This window comes from Ovis canadensis, chromosome X (assembly GCF_042477335.2).
Source record: "Ovis canadensis isolate MfBH-ARS-UI-01 breed Bighorn chromosome X, ARS-UI_OviCan_v2, whole genome shotgun sequence".
NCBI classification, from domain to species: Eukaryota; Metazoa; Chordata; class Mammalia; order Artiodactyla; family Bovidae; genus Ovis; species Ovis canadensis.
Genome location: NC_091727.1, coordinates 134,668,658 through 134,686,520, shown reverse-complemented (window position 1 = coordinate 134,686,520; position 17,863 = coordinate 134,668,658). Strand labels below are relative to the sequence as shown.

Below are 17,863 nucleotides of genomic sequence, written 5' to 3'. Positions count from 1 at the left end.
TTTCGAACCGGTTTCCATAGAAATTCAGGTGTCCCTGCAGAGTGTGAGGGGAAAGCTAACAGGACAGTGTCCCTACATCAACCAAAGCAGCATTTATCTGTCTTATGGATTCCTGCTTATGATTTTAAGAAAGAGTTTGGCTGAAAATAAATGAATGAACAACTTGAAAACCATTGCTGTGGACTGATCTCACAGAAAACTACCTATCAAACAAGAGGGATACTTGGTGTGGCGAGTTTTGTGGAGTGGGTGGTGTTGCCAAATTCAAGGCCTGTAGAATGATGGGGTCAAGTCAGAGTAACAGGATGGAGAAGCCTGGGGAAGGAGCAGATTATAAGGACAGGAGAGGAAGGGTGCGGTGGGTATGGCACGTTGGCATGGAAGTGAACAAGAAGCTTGGAGATGAGATTGGTTCTCTTACAGGCTCATCAATCTGGCCACTGCCTGGTTAAAGAAACAAATTTGACTGCTAACTCTTGTCAGTTATTCAGTAACAGGTAAGGATTTGAAGAAGTCACTTTCATCTTGATGGTGCCTTTTTTCATTAGCTTTCCAGGAAGACTCACCCAGTGTACATTAAACATGTACAGCTTGTTTCCTTTGTGTGTATGCGAAGCAGTGGGATTGCTGGGTCATAAGGCAGTTCTATTTCCAGTTTTTTAAGGAATCTCCACACTGTTTTCCATAGTGGCTGCACTAGTTTGCATTCCCACCAACACTGTAAGAGGGTTCCCTTTTCTCCACACCCTCTCCAGCATTTATTGCTTGTAGACTTTTGGATTGCTGCCATTCTGACTGGCATGAAATGGTACCTTATTGCGGTTTTGATTTGCATTTCTCTGATACTGAGTGATGTTGAGCATCTTTTCATGTGTTTGTTAGCCATCTGTATGTCTTCTTTGAAGAAATGTCTATTTAGTTCTTTGGCCCATTTTTTGATTGGGTCGTTTATTTTTCTGGAATTGAGCTGGAGGAGTTGCTTGTATATTTTTGAGATTAGTTGTTTGTCAGTTGCTTCGTTTGCTATTATTTTCTCCCATTCTGAAGGCTGTCTTTTCACCTTACTTATAGTTTCCTTTGTTGTGCAGAAACTTTTAATTTAAATTAGTAGTGATTTGTTTATTTTTGCTTTTATTTCCATTACTCTCGGAGGTGGGTCATAGAGGACCCTACTGTGATTTATGTTGGACAGTGTTTTGCCTATGTTCTCCTCTAGGAGTTTTATAGTTTCTGGTCTTACATTTAGATCTTTAATCCATTTTGAGTTTATTTTTGTGTATGGTGTTAGAAAGTGTTCTAGTTTCATTCTTTTACAAGTGGTTGACCAGTTTTCCTAGCACCACTTGTTAAAGAGATTGTCTTTAATTCATTGTATATTCTTGCCTCCTTTGTCAGAGATAAGGTGTCCATAGGTGGTGGATTTATCTCTGGGCTTTCTATTTTGTTCCATTGATCTATATTTCTGTCTTTGTGCCAGTACCATACTGTCTTGATGACTGTGGCTTTGTAGTAGAGCCTGAAGTCAGGCAGGTTGATTCCTCCAGTTCCATTCTTCTTTCTCAAGATTGCTTTGGTTGTTCGAGGTTTTTTGTATTTCCATACAAGTTGTGAAATTATTTGTTCTAGTTCTGTGAAAAATACCGTTGGTAACTTGATAGGGATTTCACTGAATCTATAGGTTGCTTTGGGTAGTATGCTCATTTTCAATCTATTGATTCTCCCAATCCATGAGCATGGTATATTTCTCCATCTGTTAGTGTCCTCTTTGAGTTGAAAGAGACACGTGTTACCCCAGTGTTCATCGCAACATTGTTTATAATAGCCAGGACATGGAAGCAACCTAGATGTCCACCAGCAGATGAAAGGATAAGAAAGCAGTGGTACATATACACAATGGAGTATTACTCAGCCATTAAAAAGAATACATTTGAATCAGTTCTAATGAGGTGGATGAAACTGGAGCCGATTATACAGACTGAAGTAAGCCAGAAAGAAAAACACCAATACAGTATACTAATGCATATATATGGAATTTAGAAAGATGGTAATGATAACCTTGTATGTGAGACAGCAAAAGAGACACAGATGTATAGAATAGTCTTTGTGGGAGAGTGGGTGGGTGGGATGATTTGGGAGAATGGCATTGAAACATGTATAATAACATATATGAAACGAATTGCCAGTCCAGGTTCGATGCATGATACTGGATGCTTGGGGCTGGTGCACTGAGACGACCCAGAGGGATGGTACGGGGAGGGAGGAGGGAGGGGGGTTCAGGATGGGGAACACGTGTATACCTGTGGCAGATTCATGTTGATGTGTGGCAAAACCAATACAATATTGTAAAGTAATTAACCTCCAATTAAAATAAATAAATTTATATTTTAAAAAAGAACTTTAAAAAATAAAGACAGCTTGTCCATTTTAAAAATCCTTGTTTCTTCATAATCAAACGATTCGTCTTGAGATCACAACTCATTTGAATGTTCTGTTCAGACTTATTTCACCCTGCTGTTTTCCATTTTAAATGTTGGTCCTTGATCTTTCTTTGGAAACTATAACTCCAAAGGAAGTGTTAATTTGTTTAAAAAATAGTTTTTTACTAAGAGAATGATATAATAAATGTGACTAACTATTAACAGAATTGCTTTATGATCAAAAAGTCAGCAGCAGAAAAATGAATCATGCTGATATCCTGTGGAGATTTCATTTTGTAAAATCCTTTCTATAAAAAATTAACTATACATGATACTGCTTTCAAGGAGATCAAATGATATAGAAGTGGTAGAATAAAATGTGAAAATCACTCTCCCATCACATTCCGTGGAGATAACCTTTGTTAATTGTTCGACTTGTGTACACTGACGTATACTCACAGATGCATCAGACATATAGGTTTTGTTTTTGAGAAAGGTAATATTTTTATTCACTTATTCCATATAAACAGTAAAACTTGCTCTTTTTGGTGTATGCTTCTATGAGTTTTGATAAACACATTCAATAGGACACTTTTTAAAAAAATTAACCAAAGTAAAAAAAGGATCACATTGTAGATATTGGCTGGGAATTTCTTCTCACACTTTATGTTTCTCAGCTATCTCTCCATGCAAGTACATAACCAATGATGTGCTGGAACTAGCTCATGCCAGCATGCAGTTGCCAGTTGTGCATCTCTTCCCAACCCTACATCCAGTGTTGTTTAATGACATAAGGCTGGTATCTTGAAATCTGCCATAGTGGGAGTATTTACAACAGGCAAATTGACAAACACTGGAAATCAAGAATCTCCCTTCCCCTGAAAACTGGTTGTGAAGCATTTACCAGCCTTACACTATTGCATATAGATAACACTCATTCTTTTAAGAGAATAACAGTTCATGGCATTGAAGCACCATAATTTATTTACTCACTCCCAAGGGTATGTCTTAAATTTATGCTTCCTTTAGGAAAATACAGAGTTATTTTATTCTGAGGAATGCGTTTAAATCCATAGTCAATGAAGCATTAATGACAGCTGCAATTGAATTAAAACATCAGTTATTGTTAGTGTTGAAAAGTGAACATAAATTGGTGTATTTCAATGTGCAGCTATGGGGGAAAAAAAGATTTTCTCTGAAAAAAAACCATCCCATACAGATATCGTCAACAGAATATGAAGCTGTGAAATTGTAGTCCTATATTTTTCAATTCAATTGTCAATTTTAGCTTTAAGGAACCTCTGTGATTCAAATAAGCAAGCGGTGGGAACTAATATGGAAATGCAGGATCTTTGAGATGAGCAGAGGAAATTTACTCAGAAACAGAACAGGCTATCTCTACCGAAAACAGTTGGGGTGTGACTCAGCAGAGGGAGAAAACACAGGTCATGTGGAAGAGTCAGAAATGGAAAACAGTAGGGCAGCTCATGTTCACTGTACTGCCAGACATTGTAAGCCATTATGGATGTAGGCAGATCTTGACCTGGCTTATTAAACCAGTGTCATGTTGTCTGGGTTTAGGTTGTATGGAAAAATAGTCATTGTGCCAAAAAGATTATTAGAAAACAGTGGGTGGTGGTGATGATTTAGTTGCTCAGTCATGTCTGACTCTTGTGAACCCATGGACTGTAGCCCATCAGGCTCCTCTGTCCATGGAATTTTCCATTGTTGCCATTTCCTACTCCAGGGGATCTTCCTGATCCAAAGTCAGTGACAAATTGTTTATTGTAAAAACCAATTGCATAACTAGAGGGGTCCTTTTTCAATACCATGGATTACTCTGTCTAGTGAAGCCTACCTACCAACTCCCTTTCAGAATAATATTTTTAAACATAGTTAATAAAATACATGGGATTATAATAGAAACCAATTATATTGAAATATAATCAAAATATACAATAAAACAAATTTGTGATAGAGTAATATCTATCTGCTTCTTTAGTTGTTGTTGTTTAGTCTCTAAGTCATGTCTAACTCTTTGACACTCCATGGACTTCAGGCTGCCAGGCTTCTCTGTCCTTGGGATTCTTCAGGCAAGAATACTGGACGGGATCGCCATTTCCTTTTCCAAGAAAAAGGCAAAGAAATCGTTAACTCTGCCTCATCTTCTTCCTTTTAGCAAGTCATTGACAGGCAAAAATGTAAGGCTGGCCAGTCAGATGAAGTGCAACAAAAATTGTCTGGCTGCTGCCACCACCTTTCTTGCTGCTGTGAAATTGTCATACTACATTGTATGCAGTCCCAAGTACATGGAGCTGACTCAGAGACCAGTTGTACAGTTGAGGAGAGAAATCAAAATTAGCTACCACAGAGTTGAACATATTCTGTCAGTCTATATCTAATCAAGCCTGTTTCTTGGCTCATTACTTTGAAGCACTGATTCCTTGTCTCCTTTTCTGGCAGCTTCTACTATTAGATCAGATGTGATCCGCTGGAGAAAGGAATGGCAAACCACTTCAGTATTCTTGCCTTGAGAACCCCATGAACAGTATGAAAAGGCAAAAAGATAGGACACTGAAAGATGAACTCCCCAGGTCGGTAGGTGCCCAATATGCTACTGGAGATCAATGGAGAAATAACTCCAGAAAGAATGAAGGGATGGAGCCAAAGCAAAAACAACACCCAGTTGTGGATGTGACTGGTGATAGAAGCAAGGTCCGATGCTGTAAAGAGCAATATTGCATAGGAACCTGGAATGTTAGGTCCATGAATCAAGGCAAATTGGAAGTGGTCAAACAGGAGATGGCAAGAATGAACATCAACATTCTATGAATCAGTGAATTAAAATGGACTGGAGTGGGTGAATTTAACTCAGATGACCATTATATCTACTACTGTGGGCAGGAATCCCTTAGAGGAAATGGAGTAGCCATCACAGTCAACAAAACAGTCCAAAATGCGATACTTGGAGGCAATCTCAAAAACGACAGAATGATCTCTGTTCGTCTCCAAGGCAATCCATTCAATATCACAGTTATCCAAGTCTATGCCGCTACCAGTAACACTGAAGAAGCTGAAGTTGAATGCTTCTAGAAGACCTACAAGACCTTTTAGAACTAACACACAAAAGGATGTCCTTTTTATTATAGGGGACTGGAATGCAAAAGTATGAAGTCAAGAAACACTTGGAGTAACAGACAAATTTGGGCTTGGAGTACAGAATGAAGCAGGGCAAAGACTAATAGAGTTTTGCCAAGAGAACACACTGGTCATACCAAAAACCCTCTTCCAAAAACACAAGAGAAGACTCTACACATGGACATCACCAGATGGTCAACCCTGAAATCAGTTTGATTATATTCTTTGCAGCCAAAGATGAAGAAGCTCTATACAGTCAGCAAAAACAAGACCAGGAGCTGACTGTGGCTCAGATCATGAACTCCTTATTGCCAAATTCCGACTTAAGTCGAAGAAAGTGGAGAAAACCACTAAACCATTCAGGTATGACCTAAATCAAATCCATTATGATTATACAGTAGAAGTGAGAAATAGATTTAAGGGTCTAGATCTAATAGACGAGTACCTGGTGAACTATGGATGGAGGTTTGTGACATTGTACAGGAGACAGGGAGCAAGACCATCCCCAAGAAAAACTAATGCAAAAGATCAAAATGGCTGTCTGAGGAGGTCTTACAAATAGCTGTGAAAAGAAGAGAGGCGAAAAGCAAAGGAGAAAAGGAAAGATATACCCATTTGAGTGCAGAGTTCCAAAGAATAGCAAGGAGAGATAAGAAAGCCTTCCTCAGTGATCAGTGCAAAGAAATAGAGGAAAACAATAGAATCGGAAAGACTAGAGATTTCTTCAAGAAAATTAGAGATACCAAGGGAACATTTCATGCAAAGATGGGCTCAATAAAGGATAGAAATGGTATGGACCTAACAGAAGCAGAAGATATTAAGAAGAGGCGGCAAGAATACACAGAACTGTACAAAAAAGATCTTCACGACCCAGATAATCACGACACTGTGATCACTCACCTAGAGCCAGACATCCTGGAGTGTGAAGTCAAGTGGGCCTTAGGAAGCATCACTACAAACAAAGCTAGTGGAGGTGATGGAATTCCAGTTGAGCTATTTCAAATCTTGAGAGATGTTGCTGTAAATGTGCTGCACTCAATATACCAGCAAATTTGCAAAACTCAGCAGTGTCCACAGGACTGGAAAAGATCAGTTTTCATTCCAATGCCAAAGAATGCTCAAACTACCACACAATTTCACTCATCTCACATGCTAGCTAAGTAAGGCTCAACATTCTCCAAGCCAGGCTTCAGCAATACATGAACCATGAATTTCCAGGTGTTCAAGCTGGTTTTAGAAAAGGCAGAGGAACCAAAGATCAAATTGCCAACATCCGCTGATCATCGAAAAAGCAAGAGAGTTCAGGAAAAATATCGATTTCTGCTTTATTGACTATGCCAAAGCCTTTGACTGTGTGCATCACAATAAACTGTGGAAAATTCTGAAAGAGATGGGAATACCAGACCACCTGACCTGCCTCTTGAGAAATCTGTATGCAGGTCAGGAAGCAACAGTTAGAACTTGACATGGAACAACAGACCAGTTCCAAATAGGAAAAGGAGTACAACAAGGCTGTATATTGTCACCCTGCTTATTTAACTTCTATGCAGAGTACATCATGAGAAACAGTGGGCTGGAATAAGCACAAGCTGGAATTAAGATTGCCACAAGAAATATCAATAACCTCAGATATGCAGATGACACCACCCTTATGGCAGAAAGTGAAGAAGAACTAAAGAGTCTCTTAATGCAATTGAAAGAGGAGAGTGAAAAAGTTGGCTTAAAGCTCAACATTCAGAAAACGAAGATCATGGCATCTGGTCCCATTACTTCATGGCAGATAGATGGGGAAACAGTGGAAACAGTGGCTGACTTTATTTTGGGGGGCTCCAAAATCACTGCAGATGGTGACTGCAGCCATGAAATTAAAAGACGCTTACTCCTTGGAAGGAAAATTATGACCAACCTAGATAGCATATTCAAAAGCAGAGATATTACTTTGCCAACAAAGGTCCATCTAGTCAAGGCTATGGTTTTTCCAGTGGTCATGTATGGATGTGAGAGTTGGACTATAAATAGGGCTGAGTGCAGAAGAATTGATGCTTTTGAACTGTGGTGTTTGAGAAGACTCTTGAGAGTCCCTTGGACTGCAGGGAGATCCAACCAGTCCATCCTAGGGGAAATCTGTCTTGGATGTTCATTGGAAGGACTGGTGTTAAAGCTTAAACTCCAATACTTTGGCCACCTGATGCAAAGAGCTGACTCATTTGAAAAGACCTTCATGCTGGGAAAGATTGAGGGCAGGAGGAGAAGGGGACGACAGAGGATGAGATGGTTATATGGCATCACAGACTCAATGGACATGAGTTTGTGTAAACTCTGCGAGTTGGTGATGGACAGGGAGGCCTGGTGTGCTACAGTTCATAGGGTCACAAAGAGATGGACATGACTGAGTGACTGAACTAAACTGAACTGAACTGATGATGTATGTTGCCTGACCACCCAAGGAAATCATTTTGAAATTCTATTCTTAGAAGTTCTCCCTTCTCAAATCTCTACCTAAGTTTAAATTTTTACTCTGAGAGGTTTCTTTGTTTTGTTTTTTTCAGTTATTAAAGATCTTAAATATAAAGTTAATTTTTTATTGTTTTTATTACATGATTATTGCATACTTATAACTGCAACATTAGAAAGTATAGAAAAGAGAAAAATAGTCACTATAATTATAACTCAAAATATCTAAGCTATATTTAAAATGCAATATATATATTCAAGATTGTTTTACAAATGATGAACTAAATTCACAATTGACTGTATTAAGCAAAAATCCTGAATGCAAAGTGTTACATTCATAGAATTTATTTGTCAAATCATTAAATCCTGTTCTCTTTCATATTGATAAATGTGTAGTCAAACATTTCAAAACCACTGTCAAGAGGATTTCTCAATTCAATATTAAATTCAGCAATTTTTCTGTCATTTGTAAACAGAAAGTTTGGACTCATTGTCCGGGTCTCAGACAAGTGGACCAGGCTCGTGCTCACCTGCTAGATAAAGAGATGAAGCAGCTGATGGTTTCTTGTCTCCTCTGTTCTAGTCAGCGCTGGCCTGGGCCCGAGCCTCTGCTCGCTGCTTGAATTTTAACAGCATGCTGATCCTTCTTCCCGTGTGTCGAAATTTGCTGTCTTTCCTGAGAGGCACCTGCTCAGTGAGTCCTAACTACTTGTAGGTCATTTTTCACATTAAAGACAAAAGACTCTGTACAGCTCAGTAGGACAGCTCAACACCAAGCCCCTAGGAATGGAAGCCAGAGATCTCCTTTGGGGGGTGAGGTTAGGGGGTGAGCAAGAGTGGGTGGGTATTGGCATGCTTTATGTAAGACATGTTGGTTATATATTGAAGGTGAAAGTCGTAATTGCTCAGTTGTGTCCAACTCTTTGCGATACCACGGACTGTAGGGTCCCAGGCTCCACTGTCCTTGGAATTTTCCAGGCAAGAATACTGGAGTGGGTAGCCATTTCTTTCTCCGGGGTATCTTCGCAACCCAGGGATTGAACCTGTGTCTCCTGCACTGCAGGCAGATTCTTTACCATCTGAGCCACCAGGGAAGGCCGTATAGTGAATTTCATAAAGCTGCCTGGAGATACCTCACCATGATCATTTCACATTTGTAGTTTTATAGGAGTACCCTGAGAAAGCAGCTGGATCACAACCTCTCCTTCCACAAACTGGTGGGATATATGATCTGCCTACACACAGGTAACTGGGGAAACGGATGAACCTGCTGGCTTCCAGACATTCAGAATCTAGTTTCATTCATCCATGTGTATAAACATTCAAAATATATTTACTGAATACCTGGCACTATTTGCCAGGCACCATTTTAGACCTGCTTTCATGGAATTTACATTCTATTCCTTTGGGAGTGAATATGACAAAAATTCTTAATTCTCTCTGTAATTATTATTGGGCACTTTATGCGGACTCACCATTCTGCTTGGTACCACATGTAGGATTTTCCCTTTCTAGTGAGGCATGCCTGCCATGATGTTTCTGAGACAACTTTCACATTCCTTTCCATCTTTCCATTTAGCTATTCACATCATTGCACACCTGTTTAACCTTGAACGATATAGCAGAAGCAGACAGGCCACAGATGGATCCCTTGCTTCCATTCTCTCCAACCTACCTCATCAGGAGAATTATTCATGGCTAAATCCCATCCAGTCCCCAAATACAGTGAGTTGATTCAAGGGAAAAGCATGTGGGATCTGAACATGAGCAGGAAGGTCATGGTGTCCTTGGTGGACATTGTGTCTGGCTGAAATTTCTCCTTTCATAGACAGTGGTGTATGTGACATTCACCAGCATTGCTGGTCTCACTGGAGTGATCATCACAGTGGCTCTGGTTCTCATGGTGACTTCAGCTATGGAATTCATCCGGAGGAGTTATTTTGAGGTCTTCTGGTATACACACCACATTTTTATCATCTACTTCATTGGCTTAGGAATTCATGGTCTTGGGTAAGGTCCTCAAACTCCCATTTTTCATGCCCTAGTTCCTGATCTTGTATAATTCTTTGCCACATATTGTCCTTTTTTCTGCCTCAGTGGAATTGTCCGAGGTCAAACAGAAGAGAGCATGGCTGAGAATCATCCTCACAAGTGTGCAGAGTTTTTTGAGAAGTGGGATGATCCTGCCTCCCACTGCAAGCCTCCCCAGTTTGAAGGGCTCCCTGCTGAGGTACGACCAGGACAAGGATAGTAGACTCTTGCTAGGAGATGTTATTGTCATTGTTGTTATTATCACTCATCTTATAATCATTATTAGTTCAGCCTGGTGCTGACTCCTATGGAGGACATATGCTATAGGTTATTCATCTTATGGCTGAATGCTTGTACTTTTTGACCAGCATCTCCCAATTTCCCTCACCTTCCAGCTCTCCCTTACTACTTTGTTTTTGAGTTCAACTTTTTTTTTTCCAAATTGAAGTATAATTGACTTACCGTATATATTAGTTTCAAGTGTACAACAGAGTGATTTGGTATTTTTATATATTACAAAATGATCACTGTAATAAGATGCCATCTGTCACCATAGAGAGTTATTAAAATATTATTGACTATATTCCTCAGTACATTACATCTCCATGACTTATTTTATAACGGAAAGTTTGTACCTTTTAATCTCCTCACCTATGTTATGCATTTCCCCCATGCCCCTTCTGGCATCACCAATCTCTTCTCTGTATCAATGAATCTGTTTCCGTTTTGTTTGTTCATTTGTTTTGCTTTTTAGATTCCACATGTAAGTGAAATCATGTGGTATTTGTCTTTCTCTGACTTATTTAACTTTGCATAATACCCTCAGGGTACTATGTTAGATGTTTTGAGCACCTGAGAAAAGAGGTGATGAATAAATACCAAATTTTATATATTGCTGTTATCAATAGTGTGAGCCACACAATTTTTTGTTTGCCTTGTTTTTAATCATCTGCTTCTATTTCACATCAACCTTCTTTGTTGGCTTTTCAGACTGGACAAGTTGTCCTGGAAGAGAGTCTTCAGTTATTTTTTTTAAGTCTTTACAGCATTGCTTCTGTTTCATGTTTTGGTTTTTTGACTGAGAGGCATGCAAGATCTTAGCTCCTTGACCAGGGATCGAAACCATGCCTCTTGCATTGAAAGGTGAAGTCCCAACCACTGGGCCACCAAGGAAGTCCCAGCCTTAGATTCTTAAAATTAAACTTTAAATATAATTTAAAAATTACCATACTGTCTTAATGACTATATTTAAAAATATATATTATTACCATGTAGTTTATTTCTGTGCTTTTCTCTTGTTTCCTGGTGAGACTTGTAAAATTTCAGGAAATGATCTGCTTTATGAGTAACAGATTAATAAAACTGTTGTAGATCACTCTTTTCCATTTCCATCTTCAAGTTTTGGTGAAATTAGTGGCTTAATAATGATATACGTCACTCAAGAATATTTATTTATTGAATGAAGGAATGAACTGCTACACAAATAAATCCTAGAGAAGAGATTAGTGTGTAACCTCGCTTTTTATTGTCTCTGTGTGCAGTCTTGGAAATGGATCCTTGCACCAGGCATTCTTTACATCTTTGAAAGGATCCTTCGATTTTACCGCTCTCAGCAGAAGGTTGTGATTACCAAGGTAAAGAATATGCACTTTCTTCTTACTGTGCTAAGAGTTCTGTTCTTCCTGATTATAGAAATAAACTGCCATGTTGTCACCTTCACAGGAATAAAAAATAACTTGAGGGCAATATATTTGAGTTCCTCTGGTGCTGGACAGAACTGGAGAGGTTTGGCAGAAATCATCAGCATGGGTCTATGTCAGAAGTTGCTGACAGGCAGTCTACACCATATCTCTGTAGCCTGTCAGGCTCCTCTGTCCATGGGATTCACCAAGCAAGAATACTAGAGTGGGTAGCCATTCCCTTCTCCAACACTTTGGCCACCTGATACGGAGAGCTGACTCATTGGAAAAGACCCTAATGCTGGGAAAAGATTGAGGGCAGGAGGAGAAGGGGATGACAAAGGATGAGATGGTTGGGTAGCATCACCGACTCAATGGACATGAGTTTGAGCAAACTCCAGGAGATGGTGAAGGACAGGGAATCCTGGCATGTCCATGGGGTTGCAAAATGTCAGACATGACTGAGCAAATGAACTGCAACAACAATCTAGCCCACGGACATATTTTGTTTGGCCCTTACACTGATTGTTTAGAAAGTTGAATTGGTCGCTAACATTTAGAAATCTGGATGGAGGCTTTCACATAAAAAAAATGTCATTTCTTGTTGGTTTTCCAGCTTATCCAGGTATAGCACAGGGAACTGTATTCAATATTTTGTAACAAGATAGAATGGAATTTAATCTGAAAATAGTAACTGAATCACTTTGCTATATACCTGAAACTAACACAATATTGTAAATCAACTATGCTTCAATTTAAAACTGGCATTTCTAGCCTCTCTTGAAGAATCAAGCAACTTTATAATGCTGAATCTCCACTCCATAGTGCAACCATTGTCTGCACTTGGTAATTGCTGCCCCATTCAGAAAGGAGTTCTTTGCAATTTACTGTCATCACCAGCCCTCCAGCTTTACCCATTTACTTTATCTGCTTGTCCCTGTTGCCATTTGAATTTGCCTCTTTTGGCCTCTGTGCTTTGTTCATAGGTTGTCATGCACCCATCCAAAGTTTTGGAATTGCAGATGCACAAGCATGGCTTCAGTATGGAAGTGGGACAGTATATTTTTGTTAATTGCCCCTCAATCTCTAACCTGGAGTGGCATCCCTTTACCCTGACCTCTGCTCCAGAGGAAGACTTCTTCTCCATTCATATCCGAGCAGTGGGGGACTGGACAGAAACTCTCATAAGGACTTTTGAAAAACAGTATTCGCCAGTTCCCAGGTAGGTCCTTAAGAGCAGTAGAGACCCAGACCAGAATGCAGACAGGCAGAAAAGAGAAGGTAATTCATCACTGAACCTTAAGTCTGGTGAAAATGGAATATGATTAAAATAAACAAGCAACAATGAGCCGTGGAGCATATGCCTCTGGGAAGACGTTTGAGGTTGCAGGTAGAGGTGAGACTTCACTTTTGCCCATTGTCTTTTGCTTTCTGCCAGGATCCAGGTGGACGGACCTTTTGGCACTGCCAGTGAGGATGTTTTCCAGTATGAAGTGGCTGTGTTGGTTGGAGTGGGAATTGGGGTTACCCCCTTTGCTTCTATCTTGAAATCCATCTGGTACAAATTTCAGCATGCAGATCAGAACCTCAAAACACAAAAGGTACACTCCTGAGTAACATTTTTCATCTGGTCTGAGCCTGACAGGTCCATGGTTTTCATGGGCTAAGCATTTTACAATTAGTAAGAGAGTAACCTCTCCTAGCCAAGGCATCCGCTTCTGCAGACTTGCCATAAGAACTGGCTCTTCATCTTCAACTGGAGTTTAAAAGCACCTTGAACTGAAGCTGATGTTTGAGCTCTTTCCATAAGGGAACTTGTCAGGACTCTGGATATTAATGCCACTTGAGGTCAGCAGCTCTGTAGAAGTGATTTTTTCCAGGTCACTCTTAGACTTGATCAACAAATATAGTGTATATGTGCATAATCATGTCACCATAGTGCACATTGTAAGAGGCACTTAATAAGGCTATATTCTCTTTTGCTGATTCCAGATCTATTTCTACTGGATCTGCAGGGAGATGGGTGCTTTTTCTTGGTTCAATGACCTATTGGCTTCCCTGGAACAGGAGATGGAGGAGTTAGGCAAAGTGGGTTTTCTAAACTACCGTCTCTTTCTCACCGGATGGGACAGCAACTTTGTGAGTTCAAACAACACACTAATTCCTTAAGATGAAGGTCAGATTAAACATAATGCATGCTGAGCAGAAATAATCATATCTTATGATTTCCTACCTGCTCTCACCTTCACACCCATGTTTAAAAGTGGCTGAAGGTTCATGTTTGGGAACACATGTAAGAATTAAAGATTTTAAAATTAAAAAAATTAAAAAAAAAGTGGCTGAAGGAAGGGCAGCTATCAAGACCTGCTTTTTCTAACTTCCTGTTTCTCCAACTCCAGGCTGGTCATGCAGCACTAAACTTTGATAAGGCCAATGACATCCTGACAGGTCTGAAACAGAAAACCTTCTTTGGGAGACCTAAGTGGGACAATGAGTTCTCTACAATAGCTACCGCTCACCCCAAGTAAGTGTATTCTCCTCTAGTTGGTTGATTTTGCAGAATTAGGTTTAGGAAAAGTATTACAGCATGTTGAAGACTCTTGGGAAAAGATCTCTGGGGCTAAAACTATTTGCACCAATCTTAGATTCTTGCTTAAAAGTGAGGAAATTTCATCTGAGATTTCAGCCAAATAGGGGTCTTGATCTTGTAATTGATGAGAAGAAGTTTGTTGTCCCCACCTGCATTTGAACAGTGAGGCAAAGAAACTCAGTTCTGGTTGTATTACCAAATAAAAGAGAGAACTAGAATCATTCAAATGCATTGTTTTCGGCCAAAGCAATTCTGAAGAAAAATAACAAAGCTGGAGGAATAACTCTCCCAGACTTTAGATAATACTACAAAGCTACAGTAATCAAAACATCTTGGTATTTGCACAAACATAGAGATCAATGGGACAGAACAGAGAGCCCGGAAATAAACCCACACACTTAGGGCCAGTTAATTTTTGACAAAGGAAGCAAGAATATACAATGGAAAAAAGACAGTCTTTTCAGCAAATGGTGTTGGGAAAGCTGGATAGCCTCAGGTAAATCAATGAAGTTAGAATGCTCCCTCATACTATACACAAAAATAAATTCAAAATGGCTTAAAGACTTAAATGTAAAACACAACACCATAAAATTCCTAGAAGAGAACCTAGGTAAAACATTCTTGGACATAAATCATAGTAATATTTTCTTAGATCAGGCTCCCAAGGCAAAAGAAATAAAAGCAAAAAAAAATAGGATCATATCAAACTTTAAAGCTTTTGCACAGCAAAGGAAACCATAAACAAAATGAAAAGACAAATATCTGGGACAAAATATTTCCAAGCAGTGCAACTGACAAGGGCTTACTTTTCAAAATATACAGACAGCTTATACAACTCAATATCAAAAAAGCAACTCTATTAAAAAATGGGCAGAAGACCTAAATAGCCATTTCTGCAGAGAAGGCATACAGGTGACCAACAGGCACATGAGAAGATTCTCAGCATTGCTAATTGTTAGAGAAATGCAAATCAAAACTAAAAATGAAGTATCACTTCACACCAGTCAGAATGCTGCTGCTGCTGCTAAGTCGCTTCAGTCGTGTCCAACTCTGTGCGACCCCATAGACGGCAGCCCACCAGGCTCCACTGTCCCTGGGATTCTCCAGGCAAGAACACTGGAGTGGGTTGCCATTTCCTTCTCCAATGCAGTAAAGTGAAAAGTGAAAGTGAAGTTGCTCAGTTGTGTCTGACTCTTCACAACCCCATGGACTGCAGCCTATCAGTCTCCTCCATCCATGGGATTTTCCAGGCAAGAGTACTGAGTGGGGTGCCATCACCTTCTCCGACCAGTCAGAATGGCCATCATCAAAATGTCTAAACAAGTAGCAAATGCTGGAGAGGGTATGAAGCAAAGGAAATCCTCTGACAGTAGTAGTGGGAATATAAATTAAGGCCACTATGGAAAGCAGTATGGAGGTCTCTTTAAAACTAGAGTTACCATATGATTCAGCAATCCCACTCTGTGGCATATATCCAGAGAAAAGTCTAATTTGCAAATATACATGCCATCCCAATGTTCATAACAGCACTATTTACAATAGTCAAGACATGAAAGCAACCTAAATATCTATTGATAGATGAATGGATAAAGAGGGTGTGATACACATACTCACACACAATGGACTACTACTCAGATAATGCCATTTGCAGCAACATGGAGGGACCTAGAGATTACCATACTAAGCAAAGTAAGTCAAAGATGTAATATCAGTTATATGTGGAATCTAAAAAATATGGTACAAATGAACTTATTTATAAAACAGAAATGGACTCAAAGACAGAAAATGTACTTATGGTTATCAAAGGGGAAAGGGGAGGGGGAGGAATAAATTGGGAGTAGGGGATTAACAGATACACACCACTATGTATGGGCTTCTCCAGTGGCTCAGTAGTAAAGAAACCACCTGCAAGGCAGGAGCCACAGGAGACGTGGGTTCAATGCCTGGTCAGGAAGATCTCCTAGAGGAGGGCATGGCAACCCACTCCAGTATTCTTGCCTGGAGAATCCCATGGACAGAGGAGTCTGGCGGGCTACAGTCCATGGGGTTGCAGAGTCAGACATGACTGAGCACAAAACTAAATAACTGATGACCTGACCTCAGTTTTCTGAGGGGTTTTGAGACACTCTGGAACATGAAAATCAGTCATAAAATCAGGCATTCAGATGGGAAGGAGATTAAGCTGATTGTATCAGATAAATTCCTGACACTTTCCAGTTCTGGAACCTTGAGCTAGAAAGAAAACTCTCATCTTCAGATTCTTCTGTAAATGGGGTTTGTATTAGTAAGCGCCTGCTCTACTCACTTGCAGGATTGTCATGAATAATAGGCAAGACAATATATAAAAAGTGCCCTGTAAACTGGAAAGCAGCATATAAACAAAAGAGATTGTTAATTATTGTGTCAGGTTGACCATAGTTGAAGCTGCATTAAGCAATGTTTACATTATGTGGGAAAGGAGAAAGATGAGCCAGGGAAGTAGGAGTGTGTGGAGAAGCTGCTGCTGCTGCTGCTGCTAAGTCGCTTCAGTCGTGTCCGACTCTGTGCGACCCCATAGACGGCAGCCCACCAGGCTCCCCCGTCCCTGGGATTCTCCAGGCAAGAACACTGGAGTGGGCTGCCATTTCCTTCTCCAATGCAGTAAAGTGAAAAGTGAAAGTGAAGTCGCTCAGTCGTGTGGTGTGGAGAAGCAGTGTCACAGAAAGAGAGGATGTAGTAGAGGAGTGTTGTCAACAGTGTCAGAGGAATGGCAGGCTCCAGCGAATGCTTAGTTTAAGGATGATCTAACCATACTTATAGACAGATCAGGAGCCAGTAGATAGGAATAAAATAAACATGCAAAATAAACATGCAAAAGGGGTTTCTCCCACATTGTTTACGGAATGTGAAACAGTGCACCACTTTAGGAAAACTCTGGCATTTCCTCAAAATGTTAAATTCCATCACCACATGACTCAGCATTTTGACTCCTAAATATATACCCAAAAGAAATGAAAACATATGTCCACACACAAACTTGTGTATGTATGTAAAATAGCCAAAAAGTGTGGAAACAAGTGTCCATCAACAGATGAATGGATAAACAAAATATGATATATTCACACAAGGGAATATTATTCAGTTGTAAAAAGGAATGAAGTACTATTATATGCTACAACATGGGTGAACCTTGAAAACAGTATGGTAAGTGCAAGAAATCCAACACAAAAGGCCACATATCATTTGATTCCAGATTAGGCAAATCTAGCCACAGGAAGTAGATTTGATTATCTAGGGCAGGGATGGGGGCAGTTGGCAGAAAATGGCAAATGACTGCTAATATGTATGGGTTTTTTGAGATGAAAATATTCTCAGATTTTGCACAACTTGGTGGTTATACTAAAAAGCACCACCTGCACACTCTAAAAGAGTAGATCCGTTATGTCATGGGAATTACATTTCAAATAAAAGAGAGGAGAGGAAGATATGAAGGAAGAAAGGAGAGAGTGAGGACCAGAGCCTAGTTAGAAAGAGTATCTTTGGCAAGAAGAATCACCACCTCTTCAATGTGAGAA

General features: G+C 39.8%; 1 protein-coding gene across 2 annotated transcripts in view; it reads left to right on the top strand.

Annotated features, from left to right (window-relative positions):
• The window catches only part of NOX1 (NADPH oxidase 1), a 179,223-nt gene that overhangs the window by 158,467 nt on the left and 2,893 nt on the right, over nt 1-17,863 (top strand). For both annotated transcript variants that reach the window (XM_070291086.1, XM_070291085.1), the window contains 10 exons: nt 8,593-8,703; nt 9,170-9,254; nt 9,589-9,734; nt 9,838-10,019; nt 10,107-10,239; nt 11,582-11,674; nt 12,706-12,941; nt 13,158-13,320; nt 13,712-13,858; nt 14,119-14,243. In XM_070291086.1, the coding sequence (XP_070147187.1) occupies nt 8,593-8,703; nt 9,170-9,254; nt 9,589-9,734; nt 9,838-10,019; nt 10,107-10,239; nt 11,582-11,674; nt 12,706-12,941; nt 13,158-13,320; nt 13,712-13,858; nt 14,119-14,243 (1,421 nt within the window). The remainder of the gene's footprint in view (nt 1-8,592; nt 8,704-9,169; nt 9,255-9,588; nt 9,735-9,837; nt 10,020-10,106; nt 10,240-11,581; nt 11,675-12,705; nt 12,942-13,157; nt 13,321-13,711; nt 13,859-14,118; nt 14,244-17,863) is intronic.